Below are 16,512 nucleotides of genomic sequence, written 5' to 3'. Positions count from 1 at the left end.
TTTAAAAAATAAAATCATGATAAAATTTGGGAAATATATTTAAAATATTAAAAAAATAATTGTAGTATTGAAAAATCAATTTAATGTTTCTGAAAAACATTTTATAGGTAATTATTTTAAAAATATTTTTAGATAAAAAAATATTTCGAACAAAAACATTGTCAAAAATATTATAAATATTTCTCCAAAAAATATTATAAATGAATTTTTTTTTAATACTATAAGTGATTTTTTTATATTTTTACAAATATTTTCTAAATTTTATCAAATATTAAATTTTTTTAGGCAATTATTTTCAATCCCACCTGAATCTTATAGGATACATACATCTATGTGAATCTCATAGGATACATACATCTATCTTTAAGCCGTTGTGAAATCTACAATAGAAAACAATGACTTTAAAACTACTTTATAATAATGATGTAAAAATTTGAAACTCATAAAGTTCCATATCAAAATCCTTGTGTTGAATAACATGTTGGAAAATTTTAGATCCACGTGGGTGGCCCGTGGGCGTGCACGTGGTCTATGCGCTTGTTGGATAAAAAGAAAAATTGATATAATTAAATGAAAAATCTGGAAACAATTTTTATAAAAGGAAAGAAAATCCGGCTAAAATCCTTGGAAAAATTAATGAAAATTAAGATTCTAGAAATCATTAATTACACTCATCTACTCATGCCTTCGCTTTTCTCCACAATTATGATGGCAAAATATTTGGTGGAGGAGAAAGGGGCCGGGGGGCGGGGGCGGCATTTTCCAGAAAAATCCATTTAGAGAGAGGACAGAGGAGGGCAATCTTGGAATTTTGATTTCCGGCAGTGGTACTGGAATTTACCTTTTTAACTCGAGGGAAGTAACCATGGTTAAGGGTGGTGGTAGGTGGTTTTGACCAGTCTGGTTTGGTGGGCGTTGGGTTGGGACAGGCCTGTCCATAAAACGCTTCTCTTTCTGCTTCCTACTTCCTTCTTTGTAGGGAGAGCCTCTCAATTCAACTATCACCCACCTACACACACCCAACTCACCAAATCATTGCTTCAATTTTTGTTGTTCTGTGAGTTGGGGGGGCTCTCTCTTTTGATTCTTCCTCTCGGAAAATATATTTATCTTTTCTACAATTTGGATCTGTTTGGTTTGCTCCGATTCTAGTTTTTCGTTTAATAATTCGGGAGGATTTGGTGTTCCGGCGAAGCGTCCGGAATCATCATGCAATCGAGCTCTGTGAAGGTGTCACCGTTTGATCTGATGTCGGCGATAATCAAGGGAAGCATGGACCAATCGAATGTGTCGTCAGAGTCGGGCGGCGCTGCCGCGATGGTGTTAGAGAACCGGGAGTTTATCATGATCTTGACGACGTCTATCGCGGTGTTGATCGGGTGCGTTGTGGTGTTGATATGGCGGAGATCCGGCCAGAAGCAGTCGAAGACGCCGGAGCCTCCCAAGCCGTTGATTGTGAAGGACCTGGAAGTGGAGGTGGATGACGGCAAGCAGAAGGTCACCATCTTCTTCGGAACACAGACGGGAACTGCGGAAGGCTTCGCTAAGGTGAGCTTTTCTTTACTGATCCATGGAATTTATACACAAAAATTTAGGATTATAGCCATGAAATCGTTTCTTGGATTGGGTTGGATGAAATATTGAGTATTCGAATTAAACTTTTTGTGAGTGTATTCTTCCTTTTTCTTCCTTTTTGTCTTTTTATTGAGTGTGTTGATTCATGATGTGAAGGCCCTTGCTGAAGAAGCCAAAGCTCGGTATGAAAAGGCGATCTTCAAAGTTGTTGATTTGGTAGGTTTGATTAATCTTTGTTGACTTTTTTTTTTTTTTGGAATTTTATGGGGTTTTTAGTAAATAAAATTATTGAATAAATGACAGGATGATTATGCTGGTGATGATGACGAGTATGAAGAGAAATTGAAGAAGGAAACTTTGGCTTTCTTCTTCTTGGCTACGTAAGCTTAATCATCATGTACCTTTTCTTTTAGGGTCCTTTTGGGTGCTTTTCAAAACATGTTCTTTTCTTTCTCTGTAATGATAATTTGATTTGCAATTGGAGAAACCACTGATTGCTGGAAAAAAAAAAAAAAAGGATTTTTGAATGGGAAATATGATCGCAAATGGGCCCTTAATATTATACAATTTCGGGTTTTTGTTCTTATGACTTGGTTAATTGGTTAGGTATGGAGATGGTGAGCCAACCGATAACGCGGCCAGGTTTTATAAGTGGTTTGCAGAGGTAAATATGGTTTGTTTGACTGTGAATTTCTCATGTTTGGTGAATAAAAAATGGTGCAATTTGTTGATGTTTTTCACTCTTGAGTGTAGGGGAAAGAGAGAGGGGAATGGCTTCAAAATCTTAAATACGGAGTGTTTGGCCTTGGAAATAGGCAATATGAGCATTTCAATAAGGTGTGGAATTGCGTTCCGATTTATTATAAGGCTTTTCTTAATCTAGGAGAAGAAACTATGGTTTTAACTTTTATTGTTTCTTTTTCAATTATACATTATTGCGTTGGTTACGCCTGATTTATGATCTTGTCCACGGGAAACAGGTTGCAAAGGTGGTCGATGATATCATTACCGAGCAGGGTATGTTATACTTTTCCCTCCCCTTTGTAACTTGTTTTTCTGCAACTTCTTGTCTGTTTCTTATGTTTTTAAATAGTTTATTTTAATCTGATGTCATAATACTTTCTTGCTTTGGATGTCAAGTTATTATGACTGTAATAAGCTTCTTGGATATGGAAAATGTTGTCAATAGGCTCTCCTATGAGTTTTGTCTGTTTCACACCCAGTAAAAAAAGTTATCATGTGCCTTTTGTTGTCGTCATTCCCAAAATCTTTGCAATGGGATTTCTTGGATGACTAAAGAGTCTGTCACTTATATGGGTTCCTGTGATGTTTTGGAGGTGCAGCTCATCTTAAATTTATCAGCTTTCCAAGTTTACCCGCATATTTCTTCATAAACTTTGTTTTCTGGAATTGATGTTCTGGATTTTCTGGGCCTTGACTTTGGGTGGTCCAGATAATTTATAGAACTTGGAGAATTGTTTATATGAAGAGTTAACAAAAAAATTTAAACTGCCAGTTGTTTAATGGAATAATTTCAATAATGTCTCTGTTTTGGGTACAATTTTTGATTAAGTGTTTGGTGCCCCTGATTTAAAAATGTTCATTGTCAAATTGGTTCAAGAGTTTGAGAATGTTTTGTATTCTACTGGGCTGCTAATTGCTGGCAGTGAAATATCTGGATATCATTTTCCGGTATCAAATGGTAGTTTATTTATGGAATCAGGTGAAAAATAGTGGGTATCTGTCACGCCTCTTCAATTTCCAATAAAAAATGGAATTATATGATCATTTAGTCTAATTGGGTTTTGACCAAATACTAAATTAAAACACTCCTAGAGAATTGTTATCATCTAAGAGATGAAAAGATTTATTGCTATAATTAGCTTGTTGAGTTGTGCTTCTATTTTCATCAAATTCGTTCCCTTGAGCTGACATGATCTTTATTCATTTCAGGTGGAAAGCGCATTGTCCCAGTGGGTCTTGGGGATGATGACCAATGCATTGAGGATGACTTCGCTGCATGGTACAAAAATTGAATCACTACCCGGAATATACAATGTGTTGATGTGCATTCCCTTTTATATTAAAATAATCTTATATCTTATGTCAACTGTTGCTATTCTAGGCGTGAGTTGCTGTGGCCTGAGTTGGATCAGTTGCTTCGGGATGAGGATGATGCAACAACTGTTTCTACCCCTTACACAGCTGCTGTGTTGGAATACAGGGTTGTATTTCATGACCCAGAAGGTGCATCACTGCAGGACAAGAGCTGGGGTAGTGCAAATGGTCATACTGTTCATGATGCTCAACATCCATGCAGGTATCAAAGAAAGCTTTGCCTTGCAACTTAATTCTCAATTTTTTATTGTTTCTGTAATCTAAAATGATTGGCATCTCTGCATGAAGAGCTAATGTGGCTGTGAGGAAGGAGCTTCATACCCCTGCATCCGATCGTTCTTGTACGCATCTGGAATTCGACATATCTGGCACTGGACTTACGTAAGTTGCTTTTCTGAATCATTTCAATCTGAATATGTTCTTGTAATGGGGGTGGTTATGACATTTTTTGCTAATTTATTTTATTTTGTTGTTTATTGAAAACAAATGTGAATTCTTTAGGCATGTATTTACTCTTGGCCTCTTTGACCTCAGATATGAAACAGGAGATCATGTTGGTGTGTACTGTGAGAATCTGCCTGAAACAGTGGAGGAGGCTGAAAGGTTGTTAGGTTTTTCACCAGATGTTTACTTTTCCATTCATACCGAAAGAGAGGATGGCACACCACTTAGTGGAAGCTCTTTGTCACCTCCTTTCCCACCATGCACTTTAAGAACAGCACTAACTCGGTATGCAGATGTTTTGAGTTCTCCCAAAAAGGTTAGTTTCTTTCCTCAAGTCAATATATCAAAATAATTTTTTTATTGATGAAATTTGAGTTCGCTAATTTTTTAGTACTAATTGTTTGAATGCGTTTATTTTCCAGTCTGCTTTGGTTGCTCTAGCCGCCCATGCTTCTGATCCCAGTGAAGCTGATAGGTTGAAATATCTTGCATCTCCTTCTGGAAAGGTTGGGAATTTTCATGCAGATCTTTGATATGAAAACTGGTTCCCTTGTTATGCCTCTCATGAGAATATGTTTTACAGGATGAATATGCACAATGGGTAGTTGCAAGTCAGAGAAGTCTCCTTGAGATAATGGCTGAATTCCCATCAGCCAAGCCTCCACTTGGAGTTTTCTTTGCAGCAGTTGCTCCACGCTTGCAGCCCAGATATTATTCCATATCATCTTCCCCAAAGTGAGTATTTCTGTCCTTTCAAATATTAGATCGCATCTTTTTGCTGTTAATACCTCTAGATGTCAACTGTGTAATACACTATGATTCCGTAAAACTGTAAATTGAATTCATGACACATATTTGGCCATGGGCAGCAAGAAAAAGATCTCTTGGGCTGCCATATTTGGTTATATGAAAAAACCAACTTAGCTTGACAGATGATCAGATGTTGATCCTTGTCACATAGTAGTTGGTTGCAGTCATTCAATTAGGCCAGTTTTAGATGAAAAGATTTCTAGAGTTGGACAGTTCCTTTGAATTAGGGCACGATGTGTGGCTACCCAATGATCCTTGTAGTAAATAAGAGAATATTTTTTTTCCCAAGAAAATATGGGTGTTCTTGAGGAGGATATGCTATAAAATTTTGATCTTCATCCTTTGAATAGGAGAAGGAACTGTCATATGAAGACTTTGGCACTTTTGTGGAAGGAAAAACTTCTTTTGGTGACAAAGAAAGCCACCAATATATCCTGTAAATGGATGTTATGTATTAATTACCTGTGATGATGTACTTTTACAGGATGGTGCCATCTAGAATTCATGTCACTTGTGCCTTGGTTTGTGATAAGATGCCCACAGGACGGATTCACAAGGGTATTTGTTCAACTTGGATGAAGGTACTGCATTTTATTTCTTTATTTTAGTTCTTTTAACTTATTGATGATAGTGTTCACATTTTAAAGAGCTAGGCAAGGTAACAGAAAATGATGAAGGAAAAAGAGAGGAAATAGGAAAGGTATCAGACTATTATGAATGAGGAAGTTACTTGAGCTCCATAAAGGTGGACATATGTTCTCAAATCTTACTGGCCTATATTGGGGTCATTCCATGACATACCAGGAATATCTATCCACATTACTGGAATCAAGAGCTCTTCTCGAAATTTATTTTTCACTGTTAATCTGATTGAACACTGTCTGGTTCAGTTATATGGCCATATCTCTCATGTCTCAGATATGTGGACTTTAACTTTCCTTTTCTAAAAACTTCCAATTTTTTTCGCAGTATGCTGTGCCCTTGGAGGAAAGCCAAGATTGCAGCTGGGCGCCAATTTTTGTTAGGCAATCCAACTTCAAACTTCCTGCTGATACTTCAGTGCCGATTATCATGATTGGCCCTGGCACCGGATTAGCTCCTTTTAGGGGTTTCCTGCAGGTTTTAATTGACAGACTTGACCATTTAGCGACTTCGGCCTTCTTACTTATTATTGCTTCAACCGACTGACCTGATTTATGTTTTCATTTCACAGGAAAGATTTGCTCTTAAAGAAGCTGGAGCAGAACTAGGATCATCCATATTATTCTTTGGATGCAGGAACCGAAAAATGGTAAGTCAGACCCTAATCTATTTTATGAACAAATGTGGCTATATTTTGTGTCAAATGTGAAACTTTAATTTTGTGTGCTTCTATCTTTGCAGGACTACATTTATGAAGATGAGCTGAATGGCTTTGTTGAATCTGGTGCGCTCTCAGAGCTGATTGTTGCTTTCTCACGTGAAGGACCCACCAAGGAATATGTACAGCATAAGATGATGGAGAAGGTACGGGACTCTCATTTCTCAGAAGGGCCATTCATCTGAAGTTTTTGTTTTTGATATATATATATATATGTATTATTGTCCATTTGTTTGAGATGCTAAGTGCATGTTTGCTTTATATCTAGGCGTCGGATATTTGGAATGTAATTTCTCAGGGAGGCTACATTTATGTCTGTGGTGATGCCAAAGGCATGGCAAGGGATGTCCACAGAACTCTTCATACCATCTTGCAAGAGCAGGTACGTTCATACAAATAAAATCAACATCCCTGAATCGACAAATGGCTGCCTCTACCTACCTTGATGAAATCATCATACCTAATGTTTACCACCACCCATTACAATATTTTTTATGGTTAGAAACAAAGAACAGACGTGCCAGGAGCGCCCTGCCCATGGTCCCAATCCTTCACCTCCAAAAATGTGATTGTGATGTTTCACATTTGTTGACAACTGGCACAAAAAGCCATTGGGTGTGTCTGGCAGAAACGCGTGAACACACATTTAATTTCTATCCAATGCTTTTTCCAACCGTTATTTTATGTTTTCGGAATGGAATTTAATCTAACTGATCACATTTACCAACTTGGTTGATTTCAGGGATCTCTAGACAGCTCCAAGGCTGAGAGCATGGTGAAGAATCTGCAAATGACTGGGAGGTATCTACGTGATGTGTGGTGATTACTCTTCTATGCAGGCTTCGGTAGAAAAAGGAAAATGAAGGGAAAAAAAATAAAATTGCGTAAAACATTATTTTACCGAGGCCAAATTGTCGGGATAAACCGAGTACATGGGAAGGCCTTGAAATCCTTCAGGCAGAAATTGCAGTTTGTCCCTATAGTGATTGGTTCTGTGATTCTTTTTACTCTTTCCTTAAGAGGAATTTTTTTGTTCATGTAATTTATATATATATTATTATTGATAATAATTTCTAGGCATAGTTACTGGACTTTGTAATTTTCCTTATATGAACCAACAAGAAGGTTCAAATGACAAACAAAGACTTCGATTTTCGGGTTCCTAATGTAATTCTCTTCTTGGGTTGATTTATTTTTGCTTGGGACAAACTATATTCACTTGTCTTGTGCAAAACTATTGAAATTAAGGGTCTTTTTGGATAGGAATAGGCTGTAATGAAAAATGAGATGTTAATGGAGAATTTTCCATTCACAGAATAAAATGTAGGTTTCAGTAGATTTCTATATCATTTCAATCATTGTGGTGATGGGTTTTTAAGTTTTTACTTCAGATTTGAGTACATGACTTGTTTGGTGACGGGGTAAATGCCTGCATATGATTTTTTTTCTTTCTTTGGTTTGTGTGTCTTTTAACGAGGTATTTAATTTTCTGTTTGGACGCTGAGAAAGTTTGAGGAAATGGAAAGAAAATGAAATCTTCAGTTCTTGAGACAACCTCACTGAGTTGAATTCAAGGGTTTTGAATGCTATAAGTGCTCCTTGCCAGCCACTAGAAGTTACTTCAGTAGTATTTCACAGATTAAAAACAGATAAAGGGATATTTGACCAGAAAGGATAAAAATACTTCCTAAATCAATCCTTATTCTTTGAGAAGTATGGACGATGGATCATTTATTAATTTTTTTAAATGGGAAGTCATTTTCCCCCTTTCTCTGATGATATAATCTTATGATCATATGTGTTCCTCATGAATCCATGTTCATAGCCAACCCACCAAAAATAATAATAAAAAAAAAAAAATCTATATTTATTATCATGAGCATGAATGAACCAAACCTACTTTGGTAGGTGGGAAGTGGATGTTGGCTTAGCCATTTTTCATCCTTCTATCAACAACCACCCCCTTCATAAATTGGTGGCAATGGATCAAGGTCCACCCATCTAATATTTTTGCAAATAAAAAGTTCATACAAATTTAGGTTTTTCATTAGTTAGAATGATTCTTTATTCAAAACCCATTTGATTAAAATTTCTTAATTATAATCATTGTTTTTCCTTTTTCTTTTATGTACTTGATTCGAATAATAAAGAGATTAAGACATGAATTTCGAATGAAAAAAAATATTATATTTATATGATATGCATAATTGAGGATATAATTAGGGTAAAATAATTTTAAGTAAAAATAATGAAGAAAAGAAAGGCTAGAAAGGGGGAAATACTGACCTTTGGAGAGGATTTGGTTGGTTTTCTATCTAATAGTTTTTTTTTTAAAAAAAATAAATAAATTAGTGTACAATAAAAAATGGGCAATTTGGACAAATCCAAAAAGTGGCCAAATCCATGGGGCCAACCGCCAACCACACTTTATTTATCAATTATGAACCTCATGCTGTGAAAGGACACAATCCCATCAGCCAAAAGAAGAAAGACAGGTGGGGTGGGAACCCTCCAAACACCACAAATATTTCAATAATAGGTTGTGTTGGGGGACAACTAAGACACCCCAAATATTTGGCAGCTCATCAGCCACTCAGATTTTTTAAAAATATTTTTATTTTTTGTCACCATTATCACACCCACTTGTACAGATTTTTTTTTTTTTTTTGAAAAATTTAAATTTTATTCCAATCAATATAATATAGTCTGTTTCGTATATGCTTTTTAAAAATATTTTTAGTTATAAATATCTTAAGTATAGTTTGAATCAGTATGGTATGGATCCACTTAACATGTGTCATTAAAAATATTTTTATTGATTTATTTATTTAGAATGTATTTTCCACATTTAGCATGAGATGTTACAATCTTATTTTCATCTATTAATAGTTGTTTTCAATATATAAATGGGAGTGGGTAGGTAATCCATTTGAGAGAAGTAGGTGTGCAGGAGCTTGAGTGTTCAGTTGGAATATATTATATCAAAGGATGTCCCTTACATTGATGTTTCATAAGGGTCCTTACATTGATGTTTCATATGGGTCTTAAAAGGGTATTTTGGGTCAAAATGGTCTTTCTTTCCTTGGCTAAATAATGCAAAATCTTGATAAAATTTAAAACATTTGTTCATTTTAGGCACCTAAGTATCATGTTGGTATGGTGTTTTTTTTTTTTTTTTTAATTTTAATTTTACTTTTTATCTTCTTTTTTTAAGTGAAACCATGTTTTCAAAATGCAGGTTTATAAAAAATTCATTTTAGCTCACTTATTTTTCACTGAAGTTGTAATTTTAAGTACAATTCTTAATTTTATCAAATGCATTATAAATCCATTTAAAAAATAATTAGAAGTTAGTTTTATATATATATATATATATATAGATATGACCAACGAGAAAAATAAATACAATAGCTAAATGATAATGAGTAATATCAATCGGTCATAAATTTTGTGTTTGTGGATGGAATCTATCAAGAAAGGTTAGAATGATAGTTTTTGTTCCTGACGCACCAAATAAATTATTACTTACACAAGATTTTGAATATAAGGACTCTAGTGGCCTATAAGTTTATTTAAGAAACAATTTCAAATTAAATTATTTAAGTTTAAATCATTCATTAACTTTGTATTTGGCAGGTACCCTTCTAAATTGTTCAAAATTTAGGAGTAAATTTCTCACTTGCAGAAAAAATATTTTATAATTTTTTTTATTTGGTTAAAAATTCCTTAAATTGCTTAGGAATTAGAGTAATGTTTTGCACAATAATCATTCAAATAATATTTATCAAAAATTGATTTAGCTATATAATAAATAGATCATTTTCCTTTTATAATGGACCGACATACTAAATTTAGTGCAAAAATGTAAATTTTTAAGGAAAAAGTATGTTCCACACACTCATATGAAAAAATCTATAAAATATCATATTTTATTTCTTAAAATACTGCATAAAAAAAACATATGAGAACACTTTAATTTTATTCTAGAAAACAATATATTTTAAAAATAAATTCTGAAAAATTATTTCGAGGCAATCAAAATGTTTTTTTAAAAGAAAAAACTGTTTTTGGCAACCATGAAAATTAACCTAGTCAATAAAGCCTGAAAAGAGTAACAACTAGTAATTCAATATGAATTAATTTAATTCAAAATTTGTAAACATAAATAAATAGAATTAATTTAAAGAGACACTAATAGCTTAGGAAAATATCAAGAAAAATGATTTTTTATATTTAATTTTGTTATAAAAAAATATGGAAAAAAAACCAAATATAACTGAAATTAATTTAAAATTTATGGATTTTTAAAATATTTAATTTTTATGTAAAAAGGTTTAAATAAATTAAATGAATTTAAAGTAATATATAAGAAAAAAATATTTATTTTTTATTTTTCTTTTATTGTACTTTTCATTTATTCGCCCTACTATTGTTGAAGCATGTAAGAAAAAGGGAAAAGAAATACAGATCGTTTGGGTTAGTCAAGAAAGTTGATTCGTTTAATCCACCGCCTAATCTTAACACTAAGAATCATAAAAATAGGGTATTATGATTGAAAAGAATACTTAAAAATTTAATGAGAAATAATAAAATGATGTATAAATTAACATTACTATAGAAAATAATGAAATGTTATGAAGAAAGAAAATAATATATATATATATTAATTATTTAATCTTCATATAAAATGAAAAAAAATGAAGTGAAATGAGTTCTAAAAAGTATGTAAAAGTAATTTATTAATTTTAAATATATATATTTTTTATTTTTTTCTTTGTTTCATATTCCTTGTAACTATGTTTGGTTTCCGAAAAATTTGAGGAAAATGTGAATGAAAGAAAATAAAGTGAAAAATTGGAAGAAAAGAAAAAATGAAAGAAAATAAAAAATAGATTTAAAATTAATAAATTACTTTTATATGTTTCTTCAAATTTATTTAACTTAATTTCCTCCAATATATAAAGATTAAATAATTTTAAAATGTATAAATTTCAAACTAATTTTAATTATATTTATTTTTTTTTTAAAAAAAATTTATAGTGAAATAAAAAATGAAAAAACTATTTTTCTTTACATGTTTTTTTTTCTTTCTTTGGTACTTTCCAAGAACATAACCTATATTTTCTCTTAAATGTTTAGAACAAATTTTTAAAAGCTTAACCTAATTCCCCCCATTTGTCCATCTATGTTCTAAGCCAAAGTTCACTTGCGGCCCTAAAGTCCAAAACAACAAATTGGCCCAATAGGCCAAACCAAAAAATTAACATTCCAAAGGCCCAAACCATAATTTGTTCCTTCTCTTTCAAAGTCGTGATAAATTCCCTAGACCTTTGTTTGGGGAACGGATTTAAAAATAAAAAATAAAAAATAAATAAAAAATTCCTTGAAAAGTTTTTGTTTTATTACAAGAATATAATTTCAATCCAAATTATTAACTTGAAATTATAATATTTAAAGTTCTAAAACAATCTAATTCATTCATCGATGACTATGTTTTGATTATTATTCTTTGATTGATCGAAGACCAAAATACATTGCGTAGAAAGTAAAAATATTGAAAATACCCAAGAAAGGATCACAAACCCAATTGAATTCCACCTTAGAAAATTCAAAGAAAACAAGCTCCTAATGTTGTCAAATCTCCTAGAATATTCCTCTATAAATCCTAAAGCAAAACAAACTTGTATTCTTGCTCTTCTTAGTAAGACGTACAAGGAAGTAACCAAGTCTCTCCCCATCTTTTTCTTCTTGCTTGGTGGCATATTCAATAGAATCATATGCGAAAAATGAGAAGTTTTAATGATATTCAAAACTCTTTCCTCCGTCTTAAAAACCCGCTAATGTCATGGACTTAAGCATTTTCTAAGCACCAATTTGTGTAAGATATGGTATAAGTCTCCCATGATAAATCGAAATTTGATCGCAAAGAAAAATTGGAAAACAATGAGAAATATTTTAATTGCCAAACTAACTGTTATTATAAGGCTCATAGATCTAAAAAGAGAGGCTTGTGCAATAATCTATCTTGGCTTCTTTCTTTTGGTTATTACCATTACCAATATTAAAAAAATAATAATTTTTATTAAATTCGAATGCAAATTAAATATAAGATGAGAATATGCATGTATTAGAACAAATTAATAAATGAAATTCATATATAGAAATTGTAATGTGCCTTGCCTATTAAAATTTTCTACCAACCATAGACATTTTTTCCTTTTTTTTTTTGGTTTCTATTTGTATTTAAGTAAAGTGGGATAGCTGAGTAGAAAATTAAGAATCCGTTTGATAGTACTTTTAATGTAAGAAAATGTTTTTGAAAAAAAATTGAGGTTATGTTTGGTTCTTGAAAATTTTAAGAGAAAATGTAAGTGGAAGAAAATAAAGAGGAAACATATAAGAAAATAAAAAGTAAAAGAAAATAAAAAGTAAATTCAGAGTCATTAAATTATTTTTATTTACTATTTTAAACTCATTTCACTTATCTTAACTCATCGATATAAAAATTAAATAATTTAAATATATATAAAATTTTAATTAATTTTAATTATATTTGATTTTATTTGGCATTTTTCATAAGACAACTAAACATGAAAAAAATAATTTTTTTTTAGTATTTTTTTTTCTTTCCTTAAGCTTTGTTTGGTTCCCAAAAAAATTGAGGAAAAATATAAAGAAAAGTAAAAGGAAAAAAAGAGTAAAGGAAAAAAAAATTAAATTAATTTGATTAAAGATTGTCAAGTATATTTCGGTGTTTCACCTCAATTAGTGTCAACAAGCTTAATACCTATTAAGCGATTGTGATGGTTTATATATTAATTTTTATTCATCGATTGATATATATGAATAACGTAAACTAAATATACCTAACCACCAATAAAATCTTTGAAATTGTATTCTATCATTTTTGTACCATATTTCTAAAATGTCATTATCAAATTTCAAAATAAAAAGTAAAAATGTCAAAAAAATCTTTGAAAAATTAGAAACAAAACAAAACCAACAATAGTTATACCTACCATGAAATACAAATAAATACTTGAATAAAAATAAATAAGGTAAGATGATTGAGATGCCTCATTAGACAAAAATAGTTAAAATAATAATTAAGATGAGACCTTGATTATTTAAATCAACGAGAAATCAACATCAAATCCTCTAAAATCAATCAATACTTGTATGCACAACAAATAAAATCAATCAAGATGATGTAAGTTGTCCAATTAGTGGACTTTTGACAATTGTTTCATAAAAACACACACAAGTGACAAATTAATCATTCTCATCCGCCAATGACATGATTTTCCAACAATATTTTGCTCGATTTATGCTCTAAAGTAGTCTCCAGCTATTTTAAGAATAACCTTGATTGTGATTTGGTTAATTTACTTAGGATTGATTCTCATAAAAGTATTTTTAATATCTAGTGGTAATGAAAAAAATGGTTTTTGGTTACTTTTTGAAATGCCCAAAATCACGATAAATTTTGATTGATTGTTTTACTAACAAATTCTTTGTTTCAAGTTGTGAATGAAACTATAAAAATGATAATTACTTTATTTTTAGAGTACAAATATCTTAATTTTTATTTTTACGAAGAAAATAGGAAAAATTCAAGAGAAAAATCTTTTTTCAAAAACAAGTTTTTTTAGGTTTTTCTCAAATAGAGAGAGTAAGAGATTATTATTATTATTATTTAATGTTTTATAAAACAAAATTCTATTTGGAAACCTGAAATGTTTTTAAATTGTTTTCTATATTTTTAAAATAACTTTTATATATAATGCTTTATTTTTAATTATTTTTTATATTTTTGTATAATTATTTTTTAAAATAACTCTTAGTAAACAACTAAAAGATGTCATTAGAAAACACCATGTTTTCTATTTTTAAGAATATAAAATTAGTTTTTTGGTTATTAAACGTATTTTCTTGTTTTTCTTTTTTTAGAAAACAAAAAACTCTTTTCAAAACAATTACCAAACATCACCTATATTTTTCACAAATTTAATAACTAAAATTGATCCATCTACAAAATAATAATACCATTAGACAAGCAACACCTTAAAAGAAATTAATACATTACTTTCCCTTTCTTAATTGCATGTGTTATAAGGGTTGATGTTGTCATATTCAGATTTAAGTTAATATTTTTTGAAAATAATTTGTTTGGCTAGCTCTAAAAGTATGAAATATATGGTTAGTATACAATTTGTGATTAGATAAAAAGTAACAAATAAATTGTGAAAAAGATTTAGTAGAAATGTTAATTTTGATACCATATTTTTTATACTATGGTTTTTAAAGTGTAATTCATTTTATATTTATAAAAATATTTTCTAAAAAATGCTTGAATTTTTTTTTTATAAATAATTAGTCAAATAAAAATCTACTCCTTTATATGATCTAATTCGCAGTTGAGGAGAGTAAAACCAGTTTCATTTGATTTGAAGCCGAGGAGAGTAAAACTAGCTCCACCCCTCATTAATATTGTTTGCTTTAAACCTAATGCATTTTCATAACTTAAAAATTTCTTCACTTAGTTAAGAGGAATCTACTACAAATATATTCTAAGAAACTTCTTGCTCTAACTGATATGGGATATTATAAGAACTCCCTATGCTAACTCAACATTATTTTCTTGTTCCTAATACTATATATGTTATGAACATTTTTTAGCTATATAAACACTTTTTAAAATTGTGATGTTCTGAGATTCAAAGTATCTATATGAGAGGGAGTGAGTTATTACAAATGATGTCAAAATCAATCATCAACCTCTGTATGAGACTCTAAATGAGTGTTTTGAGTAGTCTCAGAATCATTTGTGATATTACTGTGACATTATGTCTGTATGGGGTTAGTGAAAGGAATGAATGTAATATCCTGTATTGGTTTAGGGAAGAAATTTGTGATATTACATGTGTAATGAACTTGTATTAATCCCACAATTAAAATCATAAGGGTCCTTGAACTTAGAGTAGACATTAGTGCACGAGAGGAAACGAGTTAAGAAAAGACGCTTTCAATCTGGGTTTTTTTTAATATGTTACACACTATTTCATGCATAATTTTATAATCAATTTTAACAAATAAGGGAGTTGTTCTCCCAACATCTTTAACCTTGGATCGCTTGAAACACCCTTTACTATTAATTGGACAATGATACCTTCTTTGTCACTCAAAATAATACTTCTTAATGTAGACAACTAGCCACTTGCCAAAGCAATTTAAGTCACCCATGATTTATGAACTTATTCAATTTGGTGAAAAGTCCTATCAATTTATCTCAAACCACTCAATGTTGCTAACCCAAAAGTTGCTCCCATATTTATGATATTGATTTTGTCACCCAATTTTTAGTAGTTAGTATCATATTGAACTTTGAGATTTGAACCGTTCAAATGTACGAAAAAATTTGAATCTTCAACAAGAGTATAAATATACGAAAACAAGATACAAACATATAAGATTATGATAAATAAAACTATAATTCAAGATAATAAGACTCAAAGGTATAAAATATCGAGATCTTATAACATATTTGATATTTTCTTACACAATGCGACTTTTTTAATAATAGTTAAAAACATTCAACAACTTCACATGCATGCGAGCTAATGCCAACCTGCACAATCTTGCGTTTATGGTACCAATTTTGCCAAGACTCAAATCTATAGGTTAGGGTTAGGTTATTAGGTTATTAGGTTTGAGCCGATCATGTACTCCTCCTATGTGAAAGCTATTTATTACTTGTAATATATGTTCATTAATAGCGATGTTAAAGACACAATACAACCGAAGTCAATTTGAGAAAGGGGAAGATAAATATTAAAAGATTACTTCTAGGTAAGTGTGAAAAAAATAGTCCTATTAATTTAATTTTCCTTTTTTTTATCTTTTTGTATTTTTTAAACTTTGGGAGAATCATATAAAAAATTATAAAGGGTAAGAAAAATATATTGATTGAAAATGTAACGAAAATAAAATGTAGGGTAATTTACAATCAGTTTGATAGTGATTTTGGAAAATAGTTATCGGAATTTAGGTTTTGACAACATATCTTAAAAACATTTTTTAATAATAAAATTTTTAGAATTTAAATATGAAAACTTACTATTTATAAATTATTATACAACTATGAAAAAATATGATTTTTTTTTTAAAATATTCTTTATAATACTCCAAAAATAACAAAAATATTG

General features: G+C 30.7%; 1 protein-coding gene across 1 annotated transcript; it reads left to right on the top strand.

Annotated features, from left to right (window-relative positions):
• The first annotated feature begins 551 nt into the window (after positions 1–551).
• Positions 552–7,499, top strand: LOC100240979 (NADPH--cytochrome P450 reductase). Its single transcript, XM_002270696.5, has 18 exons — positions 552–1,548; positions 1,732–1,791; positions 1,879–1,955; positions 2,182–2,239; positions 2,329–2,412; positions 2,556–2,592; positions 3,529–3,598; positions 3,701–3,895; positions 3,982–4,074; positions 4,228–4,453; positions 4,560–4,643; positions 4,721–4,872; positions 5,432–5,528; positions 5,917–6,066; positions 6,161–6,238; positions 6,331–6,453; positions 6,576–6,689; positions 7,050–7,499. Exons 1-18 carry the CDS (start codon positions 1,210–1,212, stop codon positions 7,128–7,130), a joined length of 2,118 nt encoding a protein of 705 aa, XP_002270732.2. The 5' UTR covers positions 552–1,209; the 3' UTR covers positions 7,131–7,499.
• Positions 7,500–16,512: the final 9,013 nt, after the last annotated feature.

This window comes from Vitis vinifera, chromosome 11 (assembly GCF_030704535.1).
Source record: "Vitis vinifera cultivar Pinot Noir 40024 chromosome 11, ASM3070453v1".
NCBI lineage: Eukaryota > Viridiplantae > Streptophyta > Magnoliopsida > Vitales > Vitaceae > Vitis > Vitis vinifera.
Note: the sequence above shows the minus strand (reverse complement) of the source record. Positions and strands in the feature narration are given on the sequence as shown.